The sequence below is a fragment of the Sipha flava genome, unplaced genomic scaffold (genome assembly GCF_003268045.1).
Source record: "Sipha flava isolate LNK unplaced genomic scaffold, YSA_version1 252_pilon_pilon, whole genome shotgun sequence".
NCBI lineage: Eukaryota > Metazoa > Arthropoda > Insecta > Hemiptera > Aphididae > Sipha > Sipha flava.
The window spans coordinates 1,652,067-1,672,028 of record NW_020272904.1 but is presented as its reverse complement, the minus strand read 5'-3'; the positions used below and the strand labels follow the sequence as shown (position 1 = coordinate 1,672,028).

Below are 19,962 nucleotides of genomic sequence, written 5' to 3'. Positions count from 1 at the left end.
TTTTATGAAATGGCAATAATAATATTTAATGATTACAATTGTTTCCCCCACGCTTCTATGTGGGTAATTTTAAATTTTCTCATTTTTTTCAGAAACCTTGTTTATATGCATACATACACCTATATATATATATTGTACGGGACGTGTTCTCGCGGATGAGAAGAAAATAAAGTTACCTAGATAGGAAAATTGCATTTCCCTCGTTTATACATGCGTGTACACGTCTTTAAACGTGTGTACACTGCTGCTAACAGGGAGATTTTCTACTTAGTTTTCATGCTGAATAATACATTAAGATGGCCACCGATGTAACGGGCTGCGTGCGGTGGGAGTGGATGATGGACCCGGGTGGGTTAGGTCGGGCGAACCGAACCAACGACGATAAGAGTGCCTGCGCCGATACACGTGCGACCGGTCGCCGGGGCCGCGCGGACAAATTATTCCATAACATCTGCACAAAAGAATGAGCGAATGAATTATTCCGACACAGCACAAAATACAACCTCAATAACATGTAAATTCGGCGCGTGCCATTACTATACGTATACGGACGACGGGAACCGTAAAAGACCGCTTTCGCGGTGGAAAAAAAAATGAAGAAAACTAGCAAAGGCCGGTCGCGAGCATCGGACAATGTTTTATTCAGCAGATGACGTTGACAAAATCTCGACTGCGAAATTATGGATCTCTTCTCTCTAGCCCCCGGCCACCGACAATATAATGTATACTGTATACATACTGTAATATATTAATGCTCGTGGTGTGCGTATATTATGTCGTCGTAGGCATGTAATAATCAAATCAGGATTATTACTAAATGCCAAGACGAATAGTCAAAAACATTCATTTTTCACGCGGTGTTACCAAAATCGCCTATTACGATCTCAGCCAGTGAAAAGAAACGAAACAAGAAGGGAAAATCTATAAGGGTTTTCTTTTTATTTTCTTGGATTATGATAAATTTGTCATGAACGAAAAATGTTATATTTAAATTGGAGTAACAACAAATAATTAATTAATATACGTCCAACAATTTAAAAACCTAATCTGCCTTTATTATTATTTATCTAGTTCGTCATAGGGCATTAATTAAATGCCCAGGTGTATAGAAAAATAGCATAAAAATTAAACATTTCTAATATTTGCTTATGCGTTCAAGGAAAATCCTGATTTGAATATATAATAGTTATAATTAAATCGTGTTGTCTTTGCAACTCTTTCATATTACAGGTCTCGATATCTCAACGAAATATATATGTGATATACGATATATATTTTGACTTTCGAGTTAAAATAACATTAAGCAAATTATGTTATGTAAATGATTATGATATGTATGAATATAAATACCGCGAGTACGTAAAAAGAAGAAGATCCACGTTAAGAAAGTATATTATTGTAGTAAGTTTTTTTTTCTGCTTTCATTTTTTGTACACCAATTACCATGTTTTAAGCAGCGGCGTTGCGGATAAGTTTTTGGAGGATAACCCGCTGCTGTTGTGCGAGCGAAATGGTAACAGTAAGATTTTCGGTTTACACAACGAGTCAAACCATGACGTGTGCATATGTATATATATGTATATACAACAGAGGTTCGGTAAAAGTTTTCGGCGGCCTTTCGTCTTGATAATTTAATGCACTCGAACGGTTCGCCAGAGAACTGTTGTAATAAGATGTGGCGGGACAGTCGAAAAGGGGTATGGCGTGAGATAGAGCTAACGTTGCGTAATCAAAGAACGTTTTGCCTCGCTGGCATAGAGAGAGACAGATTGTGAGAAGGAGAGAGGAAGAGAGAAAGAAAGTTCGATGTGCAAATAAGCTAACACGCATACACTCGCGGGGGCGCAGTCACGCAGACACACTTTAAGCAAACATTTTAGGAGACAGATAAAAAATAAAGAAAGAAAGTATTGCAAAAAATAAAAGAAAAAGAATTCTAGGGGTTGTGTTTGACAATTCGGGATTCCGTGTAGGTACTATACTCTTACCCGGTGATTTCCCAAGCGTGCGAGGCGCTCATGTATGTGTGTATGTGTGTGTGTGTGTGTGGGTGCAAGCGCTGCAGGGCTAAGGGCAAGTGAAACGATCCGACCGTGAACGAATAATGAACCGGAATGTAATAATAACGTCGATAATCACATGCGCTCACCGTGTTTGGGTTTCCTGTCGTCGGTTTTAAAGATTGAATTTCGTTTTCATTTTTGGCGTTACCTGCAGAATATATCATGACGTACAGTCGATTATTCCAGTGATTCCCTCTTCTACTATCCGATTGTCATACGTACAAATCAATGGCCAGAACCAAACGTGATTATAGTCGTCGTCTCTAAATCCATTCGAACGATCCACACTATACGTCGTCATTGTTTTTTGTCCTTTCTGAATTCCCGAATTCACGTGAAAAGCTATTGGAAGACAATTGACATAGGTTCTTAGCAACCGTGAGTCTACCGATTTTGGAAAATGTACAGATACTAAATTTTTAAAGTTGACACTCACACACCCACAACAATCGATAGTCTTATTAGTCGTTTAGCGTGTCTAAGATTTGTCTGATGGCGTTCATGTGATAATTTTATACAAGTTGGAATGTAAGGTTTAGCGATAATACACGATTTCAGACGGAGTAGTATTCTGTAACATCAAACCACGTGAAAATCGGTGTCTAATTTCGAATCAGACCACAAGGCCGAAAAAGACGTAAAGACGACGGTTATTGAGATACATAATTTCTATTGTTCAGTAAATATGACTGTTCATTATAAAGGATAATATTAACAAGTTCTTTGACTTTTACATTACGAGGCATTTTTTTCGGTATGTTATTGCAATATATCATAATCTACACAAACTATCCATTTGAATGTAAATAAAAAAAAATAGCGTTTAGGGACAAGTCTAATGACCGAATGCACACGGGCGGTGTCAATATTAACAGTGGAATGGTTTAGATGAATAATATACTTGAATAAATGGTATATTATATAATATTAATGTTGTAAAGGACTTAACTCATATTCTTGAATGTTAAATAAATATATTTTAAAGATAAAATTGAACGTGAACACTGCTGTAACAAGTTGTACAGAAGCGAATATTAGTTAGCCGTCTATTAAATAAAGACAAACTAAATTTTTTGACTCAAGTTGCTGTTTTCATGCATATTTATACATAAGTACTGGGTTATTTCGTCCGAAAACAAGGTTTAGGTAGATCAACGGTTTGAAATTACTTCTATAATTATAGTCTACGGCTGTTGGAAAAATGTTTAAGCTTGAATTAATCAAAGAAGACATTTTGATATTATATAATATTTAATTTTGAATAATGTTAAATTTATATATACATTTATCTAACATTCCTTCCTACTAAACTTTATATTCATCACTATTTTTAAAATAAAATTAGATAATTTCTAAGATAAAACTTAGTCCAAACTGTCGAGTTTACTATCAGATTATATTCAATTTAGACCTCCTAGAAGAAAAAAAAAGATAGAATGATTTATTTATGTGACCAGATACTTTTTTTAATTTAAAAATTGACTAACGTTCCAACTTTTAAAATGATTCTCAACGTATTTAGGTTAAATCTATCGCAAACAATATTTTATTTTATTTTTCTTATAATTTACTATTTTTACTTACAATTTTATTTAGCAAAAAAAAAAAAAACGTACTTTATTTTTAACAAAATCTTTTATTCGATTTTTATATCTGTAATTTATCTAATATGAAAACCACACAACATATACCGCATAGTTGTAGGCAGCCCATTATATGTCAATAAATTCATCGATGGATGATATGTTGCAGCAGAATCAATTTATCAACGAGTAAGTATACTACGAGGTTACAGTAGATATACATCGTAAATGTTCGGTAAAAACGAATAACGTGTAGTTCAATATTGCACACGTGCTAAAAGATTATAAAACGCCGTGCAACGTGAATCACGATTTACTTGTGCGGTGGTGCAAATTGAAATGTATACACGCGCATAAGACTATTAACACTTGGCAATCGGCCCGAGGACGAGCGTCCGGAATATTAAGTTGTAAATAAAAAAAAAAAAATTGAATGTACTAAAAAGAAAGGATGACAATTGTGTTTTACAAACTCATTACTGTTAATCACATTATGTATGCTCGTAGTTTTTTGTTGTTTTTGATTTAGGATCACATTGTAATGAAATATCATATAAGAACATCAGAAACGCTATATATATAAAAAAAAAAAAAAAAATGAAATATTTGCCAGCTACGGAATTAAAAAAAAAATTAAATACCCAGTGTTTTTTTCAGATTATTATTATGTATTTGGAGGACCGGATTTGTGGCCAGAAAACCGTGCCCTACTAAATGAGTATAATACGCGCACGGTACGAGAAACTATAAATAGGAGCTAAAGGAAAAAATTAAAAAAAAAAAAAAACACAATATTTCAATACGAGCCTGGTGCCGCGACACCGCCGACCCGAGCGTAAAACGTCGTCTAGTTGATTGTTGAAATTCTTATCGATGACGACGGCACTGCGTCGTACCGACCGACTATTGTTGCTTTGAAACCAACCGTTAAAATACAATTTTGAAATGTATAAGTTTGTCGATTCGTTTTCTGGGGTTTTATTTTTATTTTATTATTAATGTTTCACGTTAAAAAAATAATGCGCGCGATACTGCGCTGCGCTTAATCATGGGATGCGTTGTCGATATATATAAACGTCGGGTGTCGTCGAATTTTTCAACTCTAGTACGTAACAACTCATAATAATCACATTGTCATCTCTGTTTATATGTAGAAAAATTTTGTAGAGTAAAGGATAATACATTCGTAAGGGATAATACGCGATCTGAAATTCTATAAACTGCATCTAAATCAGGGTTCTTTCTCGATACAACCGTCGAATAAAAACAAGGAAAAACACATTATTTGATTATGAATCTCGTTAGCTAGGTTCTTATCAAACACCCCAGCGTTATATTATATCCATAGAGATATAAAAATATTATTATTTCATTTTCGTATTTATAATAATTGTTAATTCAATACTTTTAAATTTAAACGCTATGCATTTTCCTTGATTCAATCTTGCGGTAATACTCTTTCTTTGTCTCCAACTTGCATATAATCCATTAAGATGGTCATTGAAACTTTATACACGTAGAAGGTTGACTTGGCTTTCGCTTGGGTTTTGTCTAAACACATAACAACTTTGTATAAATCTGACAATGAAAGATGGACTAACTAAATAGTACTTAGAATACTATTTCAAATGACGTTGTAAGTAGAAACGTCGAGGAAATATTATTTAAGAACAGAATGAATGCAAGATGGTTCACTCTATTAAAAAAATATTTCTCTCTCTCAAATTTTCTTTCTCTTATATTTATATATTTACATAAAATATAATGTTTTTTTTATTGGACTTAAACTTTAACATTATCTAATTTTGTTGTATATTTTAACGCACAAAAATCTGATAATGTAAAATAAAACCAACTTCTTCAAAAGTAAAATATAAGTTGTTTATAAGGAGGAAAAATGTGAATATTTTGTAACAAGTTATATTCGTTGCGAAGTTTAAAAATAATACAATTTCTACTTCGACACAAATGGCTCACGGTTGGAACTCGAAACTAACGACAACGTCGAAATTGAATTCCAAAATTGAATTTATCATCGCATTGGTTATATATGTATACAATACATAAAAAAATAATAATCAAAAGAATACCTATTTGTGTATGAATTTATATATATATACATATTAGTGTTTGATCTCCTTGAATGTATAGGTACATTTTTCATGTAACTTTCAAAATTTTATTCAACAATATTATTATTCTGAAAAGTCAAGATATAATCACCGTAGTGAATGAACAATTTTTCAAAAAAAAAAAAAAAAAAAATTAAATAAATAAACTAGGTATACTGATATAATATTTAATTTATCCAATTATGTTGGTCGGTATTTAACGAAATTGAAATAAAAATCATATGAGTATTAAACAATACAGATTTTACCTAAATTGTCGAATTCATTTTTAAACCATAAGAACATAAATATTATGTATAAGTAGTATTATCAGTAATCACTATAACTAGCTTTTATACGTGACATCGAACGAATCATAAATGATTTTCTGAATACGACCATCGGAAGAATAGTCTAGGATCGAACTGTTTAATTTGACTCTACATCATAGACATATCTAATGTAGCTGAAGATTTTATATTACTAAAACCGAAACGTCCATAAATCACTTTGCTTGGTCAGTGAAATCAAATAATAAAAATAATAATAAAAAAAACGTTTTATATGAGATTATAGTAATTATAATGTACGTGTGTGTGTTTTTGTTTTAATTAAGCGATACAATTATATAATATATTCGTTTTATGTTATCAGAGGGTTGCAGAATGGCTGGATAGAAGGCGGAGGAGGTTGAAATATTGCGGACTTATATATTATACAATATATTCGGTATATTACATTGTTATTTTCACTTCGGAACGGGATTCGATGTGCGCAGAATATAGCGGTGGAGACAGGGGCACCAAGATCCACCCCTGTGGAGGGCTTCCAAATGTTTTTTCCATAACATTCGTGGCGATCGGACGAGACGTCGGCTTAAGTCCTACATCGCCCTAATATACTGTGTGTACCTACTTTAAGGGCGGCGGCGGCGGTAGTGGCGGAAGGGACGTATCAGTTTAATAAGCTATTCGTTTAATTTACGGCTGACGGTAATGCGGTGTTTTTTTTCGGGGCCCAATCGGACGTGGGGGTAGGTTCTTGTGCAAATATATACATCGCGTCGTAAAATATTGAAGGGATGGCTGCAGCCTGTAGTGGAAGTAGCGACGGCGGCGTGCGACACTGCACAGCGCGCGACTAACTGCAGGGACGGCAATAATTACAATAAAAGCTCTCAGCCAATATATATATATATATGTTTATCGCACGAATTGTCCTGCAATAAAATTTTATTTACTACTGTTCGACCGCGGTTTGCCGCTGATGCAGTATACAAATCGCGGGGATAGAAAAAAAAATATATATGTATTGTATAATAAGTGCCCAGGGCGGTGGCTATTAGTGTGCATGTTTCAATTCTCCCGGTCCAATTGTCGTTGTTCGGAGCGTTTCAAGGGGTTTGGTTAATGATTTTTGCGGCTTTAATAACCGCGGTTAGTAAATACAGTCGTGGCCATCACACGCGCAACGCGTTCACATGTTTACCGCCGTATTTCTATAATCGTACGGGAGACATACGCGCGCATCCCCGCACCGTTTACAAATAAAAAATGACCCGTTTTATATCGGCCGTTACCCTATAGAGCAGAAATCCGTAATAGGATGAGCACAGCGAATACATTTTTTACAAACAGCATGTCCATTAAAATAATGATCTAAAAATGCACACTAATTATGACTAATAATAACTCTAATTATACTGTTTTCAAAATTTAGTTTCAATTTATCTCTTCGATTAATCTTATTACATTGAAATGGAATTTCGATTAAAAGTTTAGGTGAGTCTGATTTACATATCAACAATTTGCTTCGCTAACTATCACGGTGCGGTCGCAAAGTTGTCGTTCGTTAATCAACGTGTTAGAACTTAGAATATTGCAATGATACCTGTTAGTTTGTGATATTATCGTACGCTAATTTTGCCTGCGTCATTTATGTCGACCGGAGGAGGGAAGATGACTGGACAACAGGTGCCTTTCAACCACTACTAAGGTTTTATCGGTTGAATGTCGTTTAAGTATGCGAAACTTAATAACCTTATAACATGGTGTTGATTTCACGTTTGCATATTTAGAACGTAACAACGTGTTTTATCTCTATATAACTATTGTATGCAACAATACGCGTTACGTTACAGCAGCGGTTCACAAATTTTTTTGATTCACTGATTATAAAACGGACCCCCGAAAACCAGAAATACATCAATATTTTGGGTTATGATTTGTTTCTTCGCGTTTCAAGTGAGTCGTAAGTTAACGAAATATTAAAAATGATTTTTTTTTCTTTTTTTTTTTAAAAAAAAAAAATTTCATATTTATTCAATTATTGGTTCTAATACGAAAAATGTTATTGTTTTTTCTCTCTTTTTAATAGTACTTCAATATTTAGTTCAATGGACGAAAATAAATGCGAATGTCTGCTTATATACAATTATACACAATACTATGAATGTTACAGTTTAACTCATGTTTGAATTTGATGTCCTATGAATTCTGATGTATTCATAAAGCTTTCAAAGGAAGACTCGGACGTAGCTTTAGAGCTCTATGGGACACAATTTGAGTACCACTGTGTTAAAGTGTAGAGCTGTGTGTATTACTATAAACACGCGTATACGCGCAATTGTAGACTCGACATTAAAAATGATTAACACAATTTTCAAAATAATCTTATCGGATTACATAAACACACCAGCGATACTGTTTCAAGGTACGTATATAATTTTTGGTTCAAGACATTATTTAGGGATTTTACCCACCTCTAAAATTAATTTTATTATTCATACATTATCTTAAATCATTGTAATAGATGACTCGATTATGAGTCCTCCTTCGAGTCATTCAAAGCCATTCTTAATAATTAGTTATCACATTTTATTTACTTATTGCATATAATGTACAGATTGTAAATTTTCAATAAACGCCATTAAAAAAAAAAAAAAAAGAAAAAAAAGACATTAATTTTTAAATATTTTACGCTTTTAAACGATCACACTACCTACTTACGATCTTGGTTTTCTTCATCTATAACGCGATCATAAATATTACATAATTGCAATATCATAGGCGTTTATTCGACTTTTCTACGGCTAGATGGAGAATTCCAGATTTGAAATAGGAATTCTGTTTTTATTTAAATTTTTTTTTTTTTAAATATTTTTACATTTAAATACCAGGAAATAGAAAGAAAATACTACGAGACGTACTCATTCATTCGTATTACATCAAACGTATTCATTATGAATATTGTTAATGGTGTTATTGGTGACATTCTTTATTTAAAATAATAAGTTATCTAATTTATAACTTATTAAATTTACAAAATCAATAACAAAATGATTTACTGTTACGAGTGTATTACGAAAAACAACGAACTTTTATACTTGTTGTGTATTATAACTATGCATTTTAAAAGAACATAACTATATTACGTATTATACATATATGCTTGAATGCATTAAATAAACGCATAAACATTTTTTATTTGAATTTCGAAGAAAAATAAAATGACGATTTAAACTATTTCTGTACTGAAATTTTGTTACTATTTACTCGTAAATAAATCACTAGTTCAAAACACCCTAGATTATATCATGAGTAAATTAGTTAATTTAAACCATTTTGATGATAAATATATATACTGTAACTAGATATAATACAATGATATTATGTTCCGGACGAGTTTCAAAATTATATTTCAATACGAACGTTTATTTTCATATAATAAAATATATCAAGCCTGAATTAAATGCGCTATGTACAAAGGAAATTAAATTCAAATCATATGCCAAGTAATTAAGTGGTGTTTGTATTTATTTTAATTTATATGGTTTTTGTTCACTATTAATTTTAATGGTAGCGTCTGTTGGTAGGCGTCTGTTGAAATATGAACGCTTCGTTTGGTGCGTTAAACAGGCGTAATAATTCTGAAAAACCTTAAACGTCTATCCATGTAGTGTTATTTATATATAATTTGGTAAATTGTTAATTTCAAGAGGACAATAAATCACGCGCTTTGTGACCGATAAAAAGCGTTTAACGACAATGATAACGAAATGGAAATTCGGACAGGACTATATTGTGTGCAACTATTAAAATAATAATAGTTATAATAGTAAAAATATATAATATTAATGCATAACAATTTTGAGAAACAATTAAAATCAAATTTTGTTCAAATCGTTCAGTAAGTACGTAAGCGAACGTATGCTTGATGAAATAATTGATACAATAGCGAGCTGCATGCGTACGGTACGATTTTTTTTTTTTGTTCCGCTCTACGTGATTTACACACTATGTGTTGTTATGCTGATGTAGTGAGCTAGAGCGTTTTCCGTGGTTTACTATCAAATATTTTAGACGTTAACGCACATAACCGTGAAACAATAAAAGGATACCCCGAAAGTCTGCAGTAGCACAGTTAATTATTACATAAAATCATCCAGGTGGTCACACGATAAACCCAAAATCACATGCACTTGTTCGGCAGAAGATATTATTGTATTGCGCATTACGACGACAACGGGTTTTTATTGGAATCGCGTCGGAAAATATCACGCGCACCCACCATCCATCCTGTATAAGTACAAATTTACAGGTAAGACGGGTACGAGGTTATTTCGAAGCTAATGGGGCACGTATAACTGTCAGGACACGGTTGCCGTTGATAAATCGTCACGCTAGTGCGTATGCATGTATGCGTGTGTGTAACCGTGGAAATTACATGCGAAAAAGACCCCGGTCGTGTCTACTGCCGGGCATCTCTCGAGGACGAGTACGCGCGGAGAGCCGTGGCAGGATATCGGGACGAGGGGAAATCAATCATACCACGGGTATATATACACGTATGTACATTATAGAGTTTCCTGCGCGCTAGATATTTTCATAAGGGGACTCCGTCATCGGTCCACGAAGAAACGTGCGATGGAATAAAACGAAAAACGAGACGGAATACGGCAGCGTGCACATAACGTGTACACAGAGGAGAAAGCGGCGATATCGTAAACATATATATACGTATATCAATTTTTACTAAGTGTCCTTCCTTTCGATTCCATTCCCCCATTCCTGCAGCAGTGTAGCGAACGCAGCACGACGACTGCACGCGCAACGCGTCCGAAGGAGACCTTTGGGGGTGGCTACGCAAGAGGCAACTGCAGCAACGCGTTAAAAGGGCAATAAACGGTTTTCGTATACGTACGAGGTCCAAAACTAATTTAATATCGAATCCGAAAATACAATATCGGTTGAACGACGACGGTCCGCGTGTATAAGAGAGCGCGGAGATATATATAATACACACTCGTATATACACATATCTATACTACGTCCAAAGATATTACTATTATGATGACCGTCAACGGCGGCGGGGATGATTTTGGTGGGGATCGGATGACTTTTAGGGATTTCGATGGAATCGGCCGCGACGAATAAATCGAGTCGTTTAATAGGCCCGGCGGAGAGGGTTTCGCTTATCAGTATGCGAATCTCTTGTTCCGCCGGCGCCGTTTCGCGGACGTTTTCGACTGCGTCCAGACCAATAAAAGCGGTCCTCCTATCCTACCGAAAAATAAATATAAATATATTTACGTATATACGCCGCTCGTGTGCTTGCTATGGTACGTGCGTATGGATATGGTGGAACGACGTTTCACGCACGACACTTTACGACGTTCGGCTCGCTCTCGGCTTTTACGACGACGGGAATGCCACGTTATTATTGCGCAGCATCGACCGCCGATATTCCGTCGAAATAAACTACCCCGTTAGTCCAGAAACCGATTTCACTCGTTTGATTAAAATACATAATACTACGGGCGAGAATAGTACATGTAGACACGTTAACATCTATCGTCATATGGATATATAAATATGTGTGTGTGTGTGTGTGTGTGTGTTTGTAGAATGTACGGAATTCAATTATTTTTTATGTAGCACAATCGATCTCGGGAATAAATAATAACCGATGATATTTATGTTTTTTTTTTTTTTTTATCCGGAAAAAGGACACGTATTAATAGATTGCACGATTTATCGTTAAAAAAAAAAAAATTGAAATAACCTTATAATGCGTATAAAAACAACGATATTTTCTGAATAAAATGTTAAAAATACAATAATAATTGTTCACGTGTATTATTTAGATTCGGGAATAACGATTGTCATAAATATTTTTTTTCCATTTGACCGATGGGTCCCGAAAAAGCACGAAAATTAATTAAAATACCCAGAACGATCTTTATACAACAGTTCGTCAATGAAAAACCCCGAATTAAAACGTTAATTATGTATCATAAAAGTACGAAATTAATATCTATATTATTAATACTATTATCGTAAAAATGAAATATAAAAATGAGCATAAAAAACAAACCAGTATAAAGCGTATTTCTTACTGTCTCTCGACGACTCGTATATTAATCCTATTCGTTAATACCGTACAATCTAATAAATCTGAAAGGGATGATATAGAAGAGTATAATATATTAACCTTCTCATTATTTTACTTGAATTTTCTCTTCTAACGAAACTAATTTGCAACAAGTCTTGTTTCCTTTTTATTCTTTTCCCCCTCTCCCGTTCACTACGTGCACACCGCAGTATATTTTCATTTACTTGGCTGCAGCTTATTTCCTGACATTACGGTTCATTTGGTCTTTGACGGAAGATCGAACGGGCTGGGAAGAATACCTCTTATTCACAATAATAATAATAGTAATTTGAGAGGATAGTGAGAAAATATATAAACACGCACATATACACCGAGGGTTTGAAATTAAATTTCTGGTGAATAACGAAGTATTGCAGTCTACTGTAGATATTTTCTTTCATCAATTGTTTCTAAGAACATGAAAATAAATACGATCCCAAGGCTTTTGTCGTTAACAAGTTAAACACGAAGAATATTATTCTACCGGTTACGACTGTATTCCAAAGAATATTATCCATTGGTCTAATCCGATTGAAGCAAAAAAATTGTACTCCACCATTTTTTCTATTTCTTTTTTTCTTTTCTTTATAATTTCCCTGGTCGTCAGTGAAACAATATCACTGTATATGCCAGAAAACTTGTTACGAGTGTCTCATTAAAAGAAATTGTTCCGCGTCACTAATGAACCCTTTACAGGCACTATGGGCGTTAAAAAAAAAAAAAAAAGTACACACAAAAAGATTTACAATATGGTTGGGAGAAGGTTTCCTTGGCGGGAACAGTTCGCCTCTCGGTCGGGAGTTGCCACTAAATTGGTCAAATTTGATTTTTACACGTTACCCGCAGTGTGTTTTGGGTAAATTGTAATTTAAAAACAAAAACATGTAATAGGAACGCATGTAATGAAACCGTAGTTGTGAATTTCGTTCAGGTCCCGTTAAGTACTACGTATGTAGTATTCACTTCGTAACACAACAACTTTAATATTCCTGTTCTATTCTTCCCACAAAATTTTAATTTTTACTCGTACCCTCGAAACATTACAATATTTTCTAGGGTTTTGTGTATTCATTATAATATGCATCGCGGAGTTCGGTTCAAGGATAAAAACTAAAAATAATGAACTATTTATTTTCGAGTTAATATACTGATTCGAGCTTTTGAAATGATACGTCTTAAGGTGTGGTGACGTAAACAGCTTCGGGTTTTGGTCTGGAACGCCGTCATGCGTATATTATATGATATAGATAACACCTTCGTACGAAATTATTTTATCATTCAATCTTGCCTTATATTATATAATACGATTATTTATACGTTTATATATCCTTTTTGGCAAAACAGCTTGAATCAATATACTATGACGTCTTCAACAATTATATTATCTATACGCCGAAGGCTTCCATTTTTATACGTTTCTTTGAAAATAAAATAATATTTACCGTGTCCTTGTGATGTCCTTGTACCGTCATTAGACATCAGATCTCATGAACACTAAATTATATTTACAACTATTGCTTTAATTATCGTACACACACACACACACATACAAACACACATAGTACGTACTAAAAGTATACTATTATTGTCACGCACATCATGTAATATTTATACTGTAAAATGTACGTCATACAAAACTTATTTAGATAATATAAAAGAATGATTATTTCGTACACAGAAAACTAGACCAATTATTTATTTAGATGAGTTTCAATATCTAGGGGTCTATTTTATGATAAATGTAGACGTAGTTATTGCTCATTTATATGTGAGAATATGTATATTTATATGTTGAGCTGAACGCATTGGAATATCGTAATACGTAGTACACGAGGCGTCGTGAAATAACAGTATAATAATATTTTGCGGGCAAAAAACGTACTGCACATAAGGGTTTGAAAAACATATTTCTTTGTTATCGTTGAAAAGTTACCTCTGGCGATAATTTCTTTAGTCTCCTGTGAAACGATTCATTGCTCGGTTCGTACACTCGAAACATTGTATGAACTATTAGTATTACCACAAAAATATGTTCATATCTCTGGTTGAAAGTAAAGAAACAGCAAAAAAAAAAAAAAAAAGCGGAAACGGAAACGAAAAGTAAAAACGATTCTAGTGTTTAGTCGAGGGTAGAGAGCTGACAATTTTTGGTTTTAAATGCAATTAACGAAGGGCGCACCAGGACATGTTCAAATGTAGTTCGTCATACTTCCCAAAGTGTAACTCGGTAAACTTCTTTAAACTGCTTCAAGTATTCACGCACGTAAATCGTATGCACGCGACGGCGAGCAACTTTCTTTCGCCAAAGGCGAACCTTTAAACCATCCACCACCTCGACACCCCCTTGCACCACTTAATACCAAATTCTCATTTGTACCATTTGACAAAACTTCGTTAGGGAAATCAGCAAATCGTCGACCGTGTTTTTGGAAACAAGACGACTGAGAAATTTGGCATAGTTACTTAAATCGAATTCTTGTACGGCAAAAGTACGTGTGGCAGTATACTCTGATGATAAATATCTTTCGATTAAAACATTCCGAATGTAAAATGATTCGAATTAAACTTTCAATTACATAATACCATTGGTTTAAGTATGTTTCGAAACGAAAACTTATGCACACTATATTATATTGAATTCAAAGCAAATTGGGATGTATGAAATAGGTATTACGGCCGTATTTTTATTTCTATAATTTATTTTAGACGTTTTTAAATTTATCAATAGAAAATACAATTTAATCGTGGCTGTAATACATAAAATAAAAACAATTGTTATTGTTATGATAATATATAACTACTTGTGTTATCGTTATACTGGTATTGTTTGAAAACATCAAATCGTGAAGACGCTGAAATGCTGTTCATACATTTGGAGGTTTTTATTTTATTTTTTTTTAGAGAATGCTATTTGTCCCGTTAATAGTGAAAATTAGAATTAACATTTGAATAGTACTGTAAGATTTGTTAAACAAATATAGGTATTGTTAAAATACAATGGGAACATGATAAAATGTTCGTACAAAGGGCTCGGACTAATGGGCGAGTTTAATAATAATAATAACAACAATAATTTCTACTTTATTCAAATACCAATATAATATAATGAATGTCAAAAATTCACCCTCCGGATTAAATTCCACTTATGTACTGCAGTGCGCTCGAGCAATGAAGAGTGGAAAAGAAGCCGGGTCGAGGTACTGTACATTGAATGAATTCGCTAGATAAATGCTTATGATATATTTATTTGAAGGCGATTAATAAAATATAAACATTATGTTAATTTTACTCATACGGTCTCAGTTCTGATTTCTAATTGTTTTCAATTTTCTATGAAAATTATGATTTAAATATCAAATTATATATTAACTACGAAATTTCAATATTTTTTTTCGATTACTTGTGTGTTTGTGTAATCAGATTAGCAATACTTAAAAATGGCAAAAAAGTTCTAATTAATATTGGCCAATGGTATAAGGTTATTAAAAATCGAACATTGATTTTGTCGTGGAAAAAAATAATACTAAAATACTATTATAACATCAAAAAAGTTTCACTCAGAACTATCAAGTTTATTAAAGGTACTTATACTCCGTATATATTTAGGTAGAAGGTGGTATTAGGTACTATAAAAATATATGATGTATTAAGACAATAGTTTTCATGAACCCGTATAAGTGAATTATTGAACTCTTATGGTCTTATATTTTTATTTATTTTGAAATTCGATCCTTTTGGAATTAAAGAAAAAATTAAAGAAATAAGTTTGCTATATTCTTCCGATGCAATAATCAACGTGATTATCGAAATCGAAGAATCGATAACATGTGCAAAAAATTATCGATATCGATACCGTATAATTACCGATTATGGTCGGCTTACATTAATGGAGTTGGGCGTGGATAATGTCGTCGCCTTATCCATAAACGGTTTGGTATTGCGAAATGGCGGAGAAAGAAGACTGAATGTTCGTGCTTAAATTGTATGACCTCAAGCGATTCACATGTATGCGTATATACATAAATGTATCAAGTGAATGATGGACACGGTGATGAGGTCGTTATAATATCTCTGGCAGAGGAAGGGGGTATAAGAGAGAGAGAGAGAGAGAGAGAGAGAGAGAGAGATAGAGAGAATGAGAGAGAGCGAAGGAGGTTTAAATGTTTAAAGACTTATTGGTCGTTTTATGGATTTTCGGTAACATTCCACCACCCGACATTGTGTTGGCTGTAATTCCAAAAGGGTTGACCGTATAAAATATTACTGTGTGCTGCAGAGTGCGAGCGTCCATCAAAGTATCAGCGTATTGGGATCATTATACGTCCGTTGCGCTGCTGGCGCATCGCTGTTGGCCGACCATAAGTTATTATTTTAATTACGATTTATAGTTCGGACCGATGCGACGGATGCTACGTACTCTGGGGATTTAAACTTGTTTAGAAAAAACACTACGAGAACGGTATACGGGGTATTATACTGCAGCAGTAACGTTGTTGTTATTAATTTTTTTTTTTGCTTCTGGACGAATTTAATTCAATAAAAGTACAAAATAAATGGCTTTAGGTGAGCGAAAAGTCGGATTTTTCTTTATCATTATTTCATGAGTACATTTTTTCGTTTTTGTTCATTTTTTTTAGAACATGTATAATGTAATATTAATAACGATGAATGAGACCAACTTTTGCAATTTATGACCTTTGACCCTTTTGCCGTACACACGCACGTATAAATACTGAAATTTTCATCTCCCACTCCTTGCATCTGTACCACCAAACGAGGTTAAGCAGGACACGTGATTTATGCCTAGCAATTACATGCGGTCAAAGGCTCACCGGGTCTGGGAATGCAATTAGGTTGCACCGTTGATGTACGACCTCGAAGCGAGAATTTTGAAGATTTTAATTTGCCACAATTGCTTCCTTGTGTAAATGAGAGCACCGTTAATTTTGGGATGTTCTGTCGACTTGAAATTAGTTCAGAACGACTGGAATATCTACTCTTTTCCCCATCTTTCCTCTCGGCTTTCCAAAGGCTCCCCTATTACTTGTTGTTCCCCGTCCCTTTTTAGGCATTTTTTTTTTTTAACTCAGAAGTTATTAGCATTAATAACTCTTTAAATATCCCCTCAGGTAAATAAATAATTTCCTTAAAACAATTCCCAACGAAAAGCAACGAGGATATTAAAACAAAAGCGGATATTAAAAAATATTAGTTACACTTACTTTTTTTTTTTTTTAATCATGAAAATATATTTGAAAATTTGACCACAAAAATAAATAAAACAAAAAAAACTTTAATTTAAATAATTTGACAAGAAAATGGCATTTTTTTGGCATTTTTTACGAAACGCATTTTGTTTATAATGTTTAATAAAACAAAATTTATACGGGCATCATGTGTCAGTCTGTTTTCAGTTCTTTTTTCCAATATTCGTATCAGAAAATAACATGGGGCTCATAACATGCTATTTGTAATAATAGCTATTTATTTTTCATTTTACTCAAAAGCATATAAATAATGTTTGCATTTGTTTACTATTTCATCACAAGGGGGAAATATCATATTAGGTAAATAGTGTAAAACACAATACAACCCTAATGGCTTCAAAAGTTATTACAAACATGTTATTTGTTTATTTATTTATGTATAAAAACGCACACAAAAAACAAAATATTTGTTTAGAATTTATTTGATATAAAGTATAAACAATCGTACATATTTGGTGATTGTCTTACGAATATATCTATTATTAAGTGTTTTAATAACAAAAATAGAAATACTGAGAATACTTTGTGTGCATCTATACATAAAATACCAATATTTAATTTGTTCCTTATTTCATAGACTTGATTTAATCCTTTTAATTTTATGAAATCGTTACGAACAATATTTTTTTTTTTTAATTTTTAATCAACTCAAACGTATAATATGACGGCAAAGACGTTAAATAAGTTAATGCTGACAGAAATTATTAATTTAATTTCTTGCTCAATACCCGCTTAATCATTAAGGTTTTAAGATATCTTAATTGTAAATGTAGATACTACTAAGAGGCTACGATATTTTCTCGGTAACATTATTGTTACAACATATAATTCATTAAAATGGAAACAGCTGAATTGATTAATATCGACTACTAGATTCTACAATTAAAGTATATATAAAATATGTATTATACGCAGAACAGTAATTTGACGAAGATTCGGAAATAGAATTTATCAGTAATATTCGATTATTACCAGTTTATTAATCTTTTAAGGATATTTTAAGTATCTTGTACAACTGAAGCATTAATTGAATGATTGGAAATATTTTTAACATTCATAAGAGAGAATCACTCGAAATAATTGCATATTATAATCTTTTCCAAGCGCGTTGCGGTACAATCGATTAATTAATTAATCAATATTAAAATATACATATTTGTACGGATAACAGTTTATAAGTTATTATTTTTAAACAATAATTATAGCAATATAAAACAAAATTAAATCAATAATGGATCTTAAGAAAAATAATGAATTCAAAAATAAAAGCAGTGAGAGCGGTGTTACATTTATGTTACACTTTGAATATATTTAATTCATCGAGTGCAGTTAGTGAACCATATGGATTACCTTGTTTGGTATACATATGCTATGGTGAAACTAGGGGGATAAAGACGGGATTTAATCCTAGGGCGTAATTTTTATAGTATATAATCTGTAATCGACTAATAGTTTGATGTTTTTAATATAATTACTGATAATGTGTCTAAAACTTAATCGGTACGATTGTATGGATAATTATAAGAAGAAAAAAATGTTAGGGAAGGGTATTCGATTGTTGATATCGGTACACGCATTCGATGGTAGAGTCGTGCGAGTTACCGATTCACGTGCATGTGATCATGCATGATGTGCACGGGTCGAAACTCATGACCAAATTAAAGTGAAACAATCATACGGAGCTTGACCGTATCGGATCAATCAGGTAATACGATCGCACGCAAGGATTGTCCCTGATGTCTCGTGCGCGCATCGTTCCGGACTCGATCGGTGATCACGACGATCGTCGTTTCCAACAGTTATAATCTAATATACTTATTACGCAATAACGTAGGAACGCGATTGTGCAGGTGAACGTTACTGTATTTTCTTGTGTACATACCTTGCAGCTGGAGTGGCTGATGTTGCTCAGGTTCAGCCGGAACACGTGGTCCCTGAAAATCAAATCAACCGACGTTATTAATTAGTTAACGGATCGTTCGTTTGGAGGATTGCAAGGGTGGTCGGGCGGAGGGGATGCGCGAGGACTAAAGTGATTAGCGCTGCAATAGACAAGGGACCGTCACTGTTTAGACAATCCGAAAGTTTTCGGGATCGCGCAGTGAACTGTCAAGGCAGCAGCGGAACGCTAACTCTCGAACACGCAGACGTGCACGCTCGTGTATACGCGGACTCTGCGTGTCGGGTAACGGCCGGGCACGACGAACAAGAGGGAAATGATTAAACTTTAGAATTAATTCAGGATCGAAATGTACGCACGTATATGTATATAATTATAATACACCGATTTTAGAGAGGATGCTGCAATTGAACATGTGCTGTTGAGTTAATTATTATACACATACACGCATACACGCAGAGCTAATGTTCGCTGGAATACTTGCTGTTTGTGGGAACAACGCACACGTCACCGTCAAGACGATAACTATTGTTGTGCGCAATGACGACGACAACCCATGATGATAATAGTGATAATAACGCGTACAGCCGAAACGTGGAGCACATA

At 33.6% G+C, this 19,962-nt stretch overlaps 1 protein-coding gene across 6 annotated transcripts in view; it reads right to left on the bottom strand.

The window, feature by feature from the left end:
* Window positions 1-19,962, bottom strand: part of LOC112684558 (semaphorin-2A) — a 478,554-nt gene that overhangs the window by 49,146 nt on the left and 409,446 nt on the right. For all 6 annotated transcript variants that reach the window (XM_025556135.1, XM_025556136.1, XM_025556134.1 and 3 more), the window contains one exon: window positions 19,339-19,390. In XM_025556135.1, coding sequence (XP_025411920.1) covers window positions 19,339-19,390 — 52 coding nt within the window. The remainder of the gene's footprint in view (window positions 1-19,338; window positions 19,391-19,962) is intronic.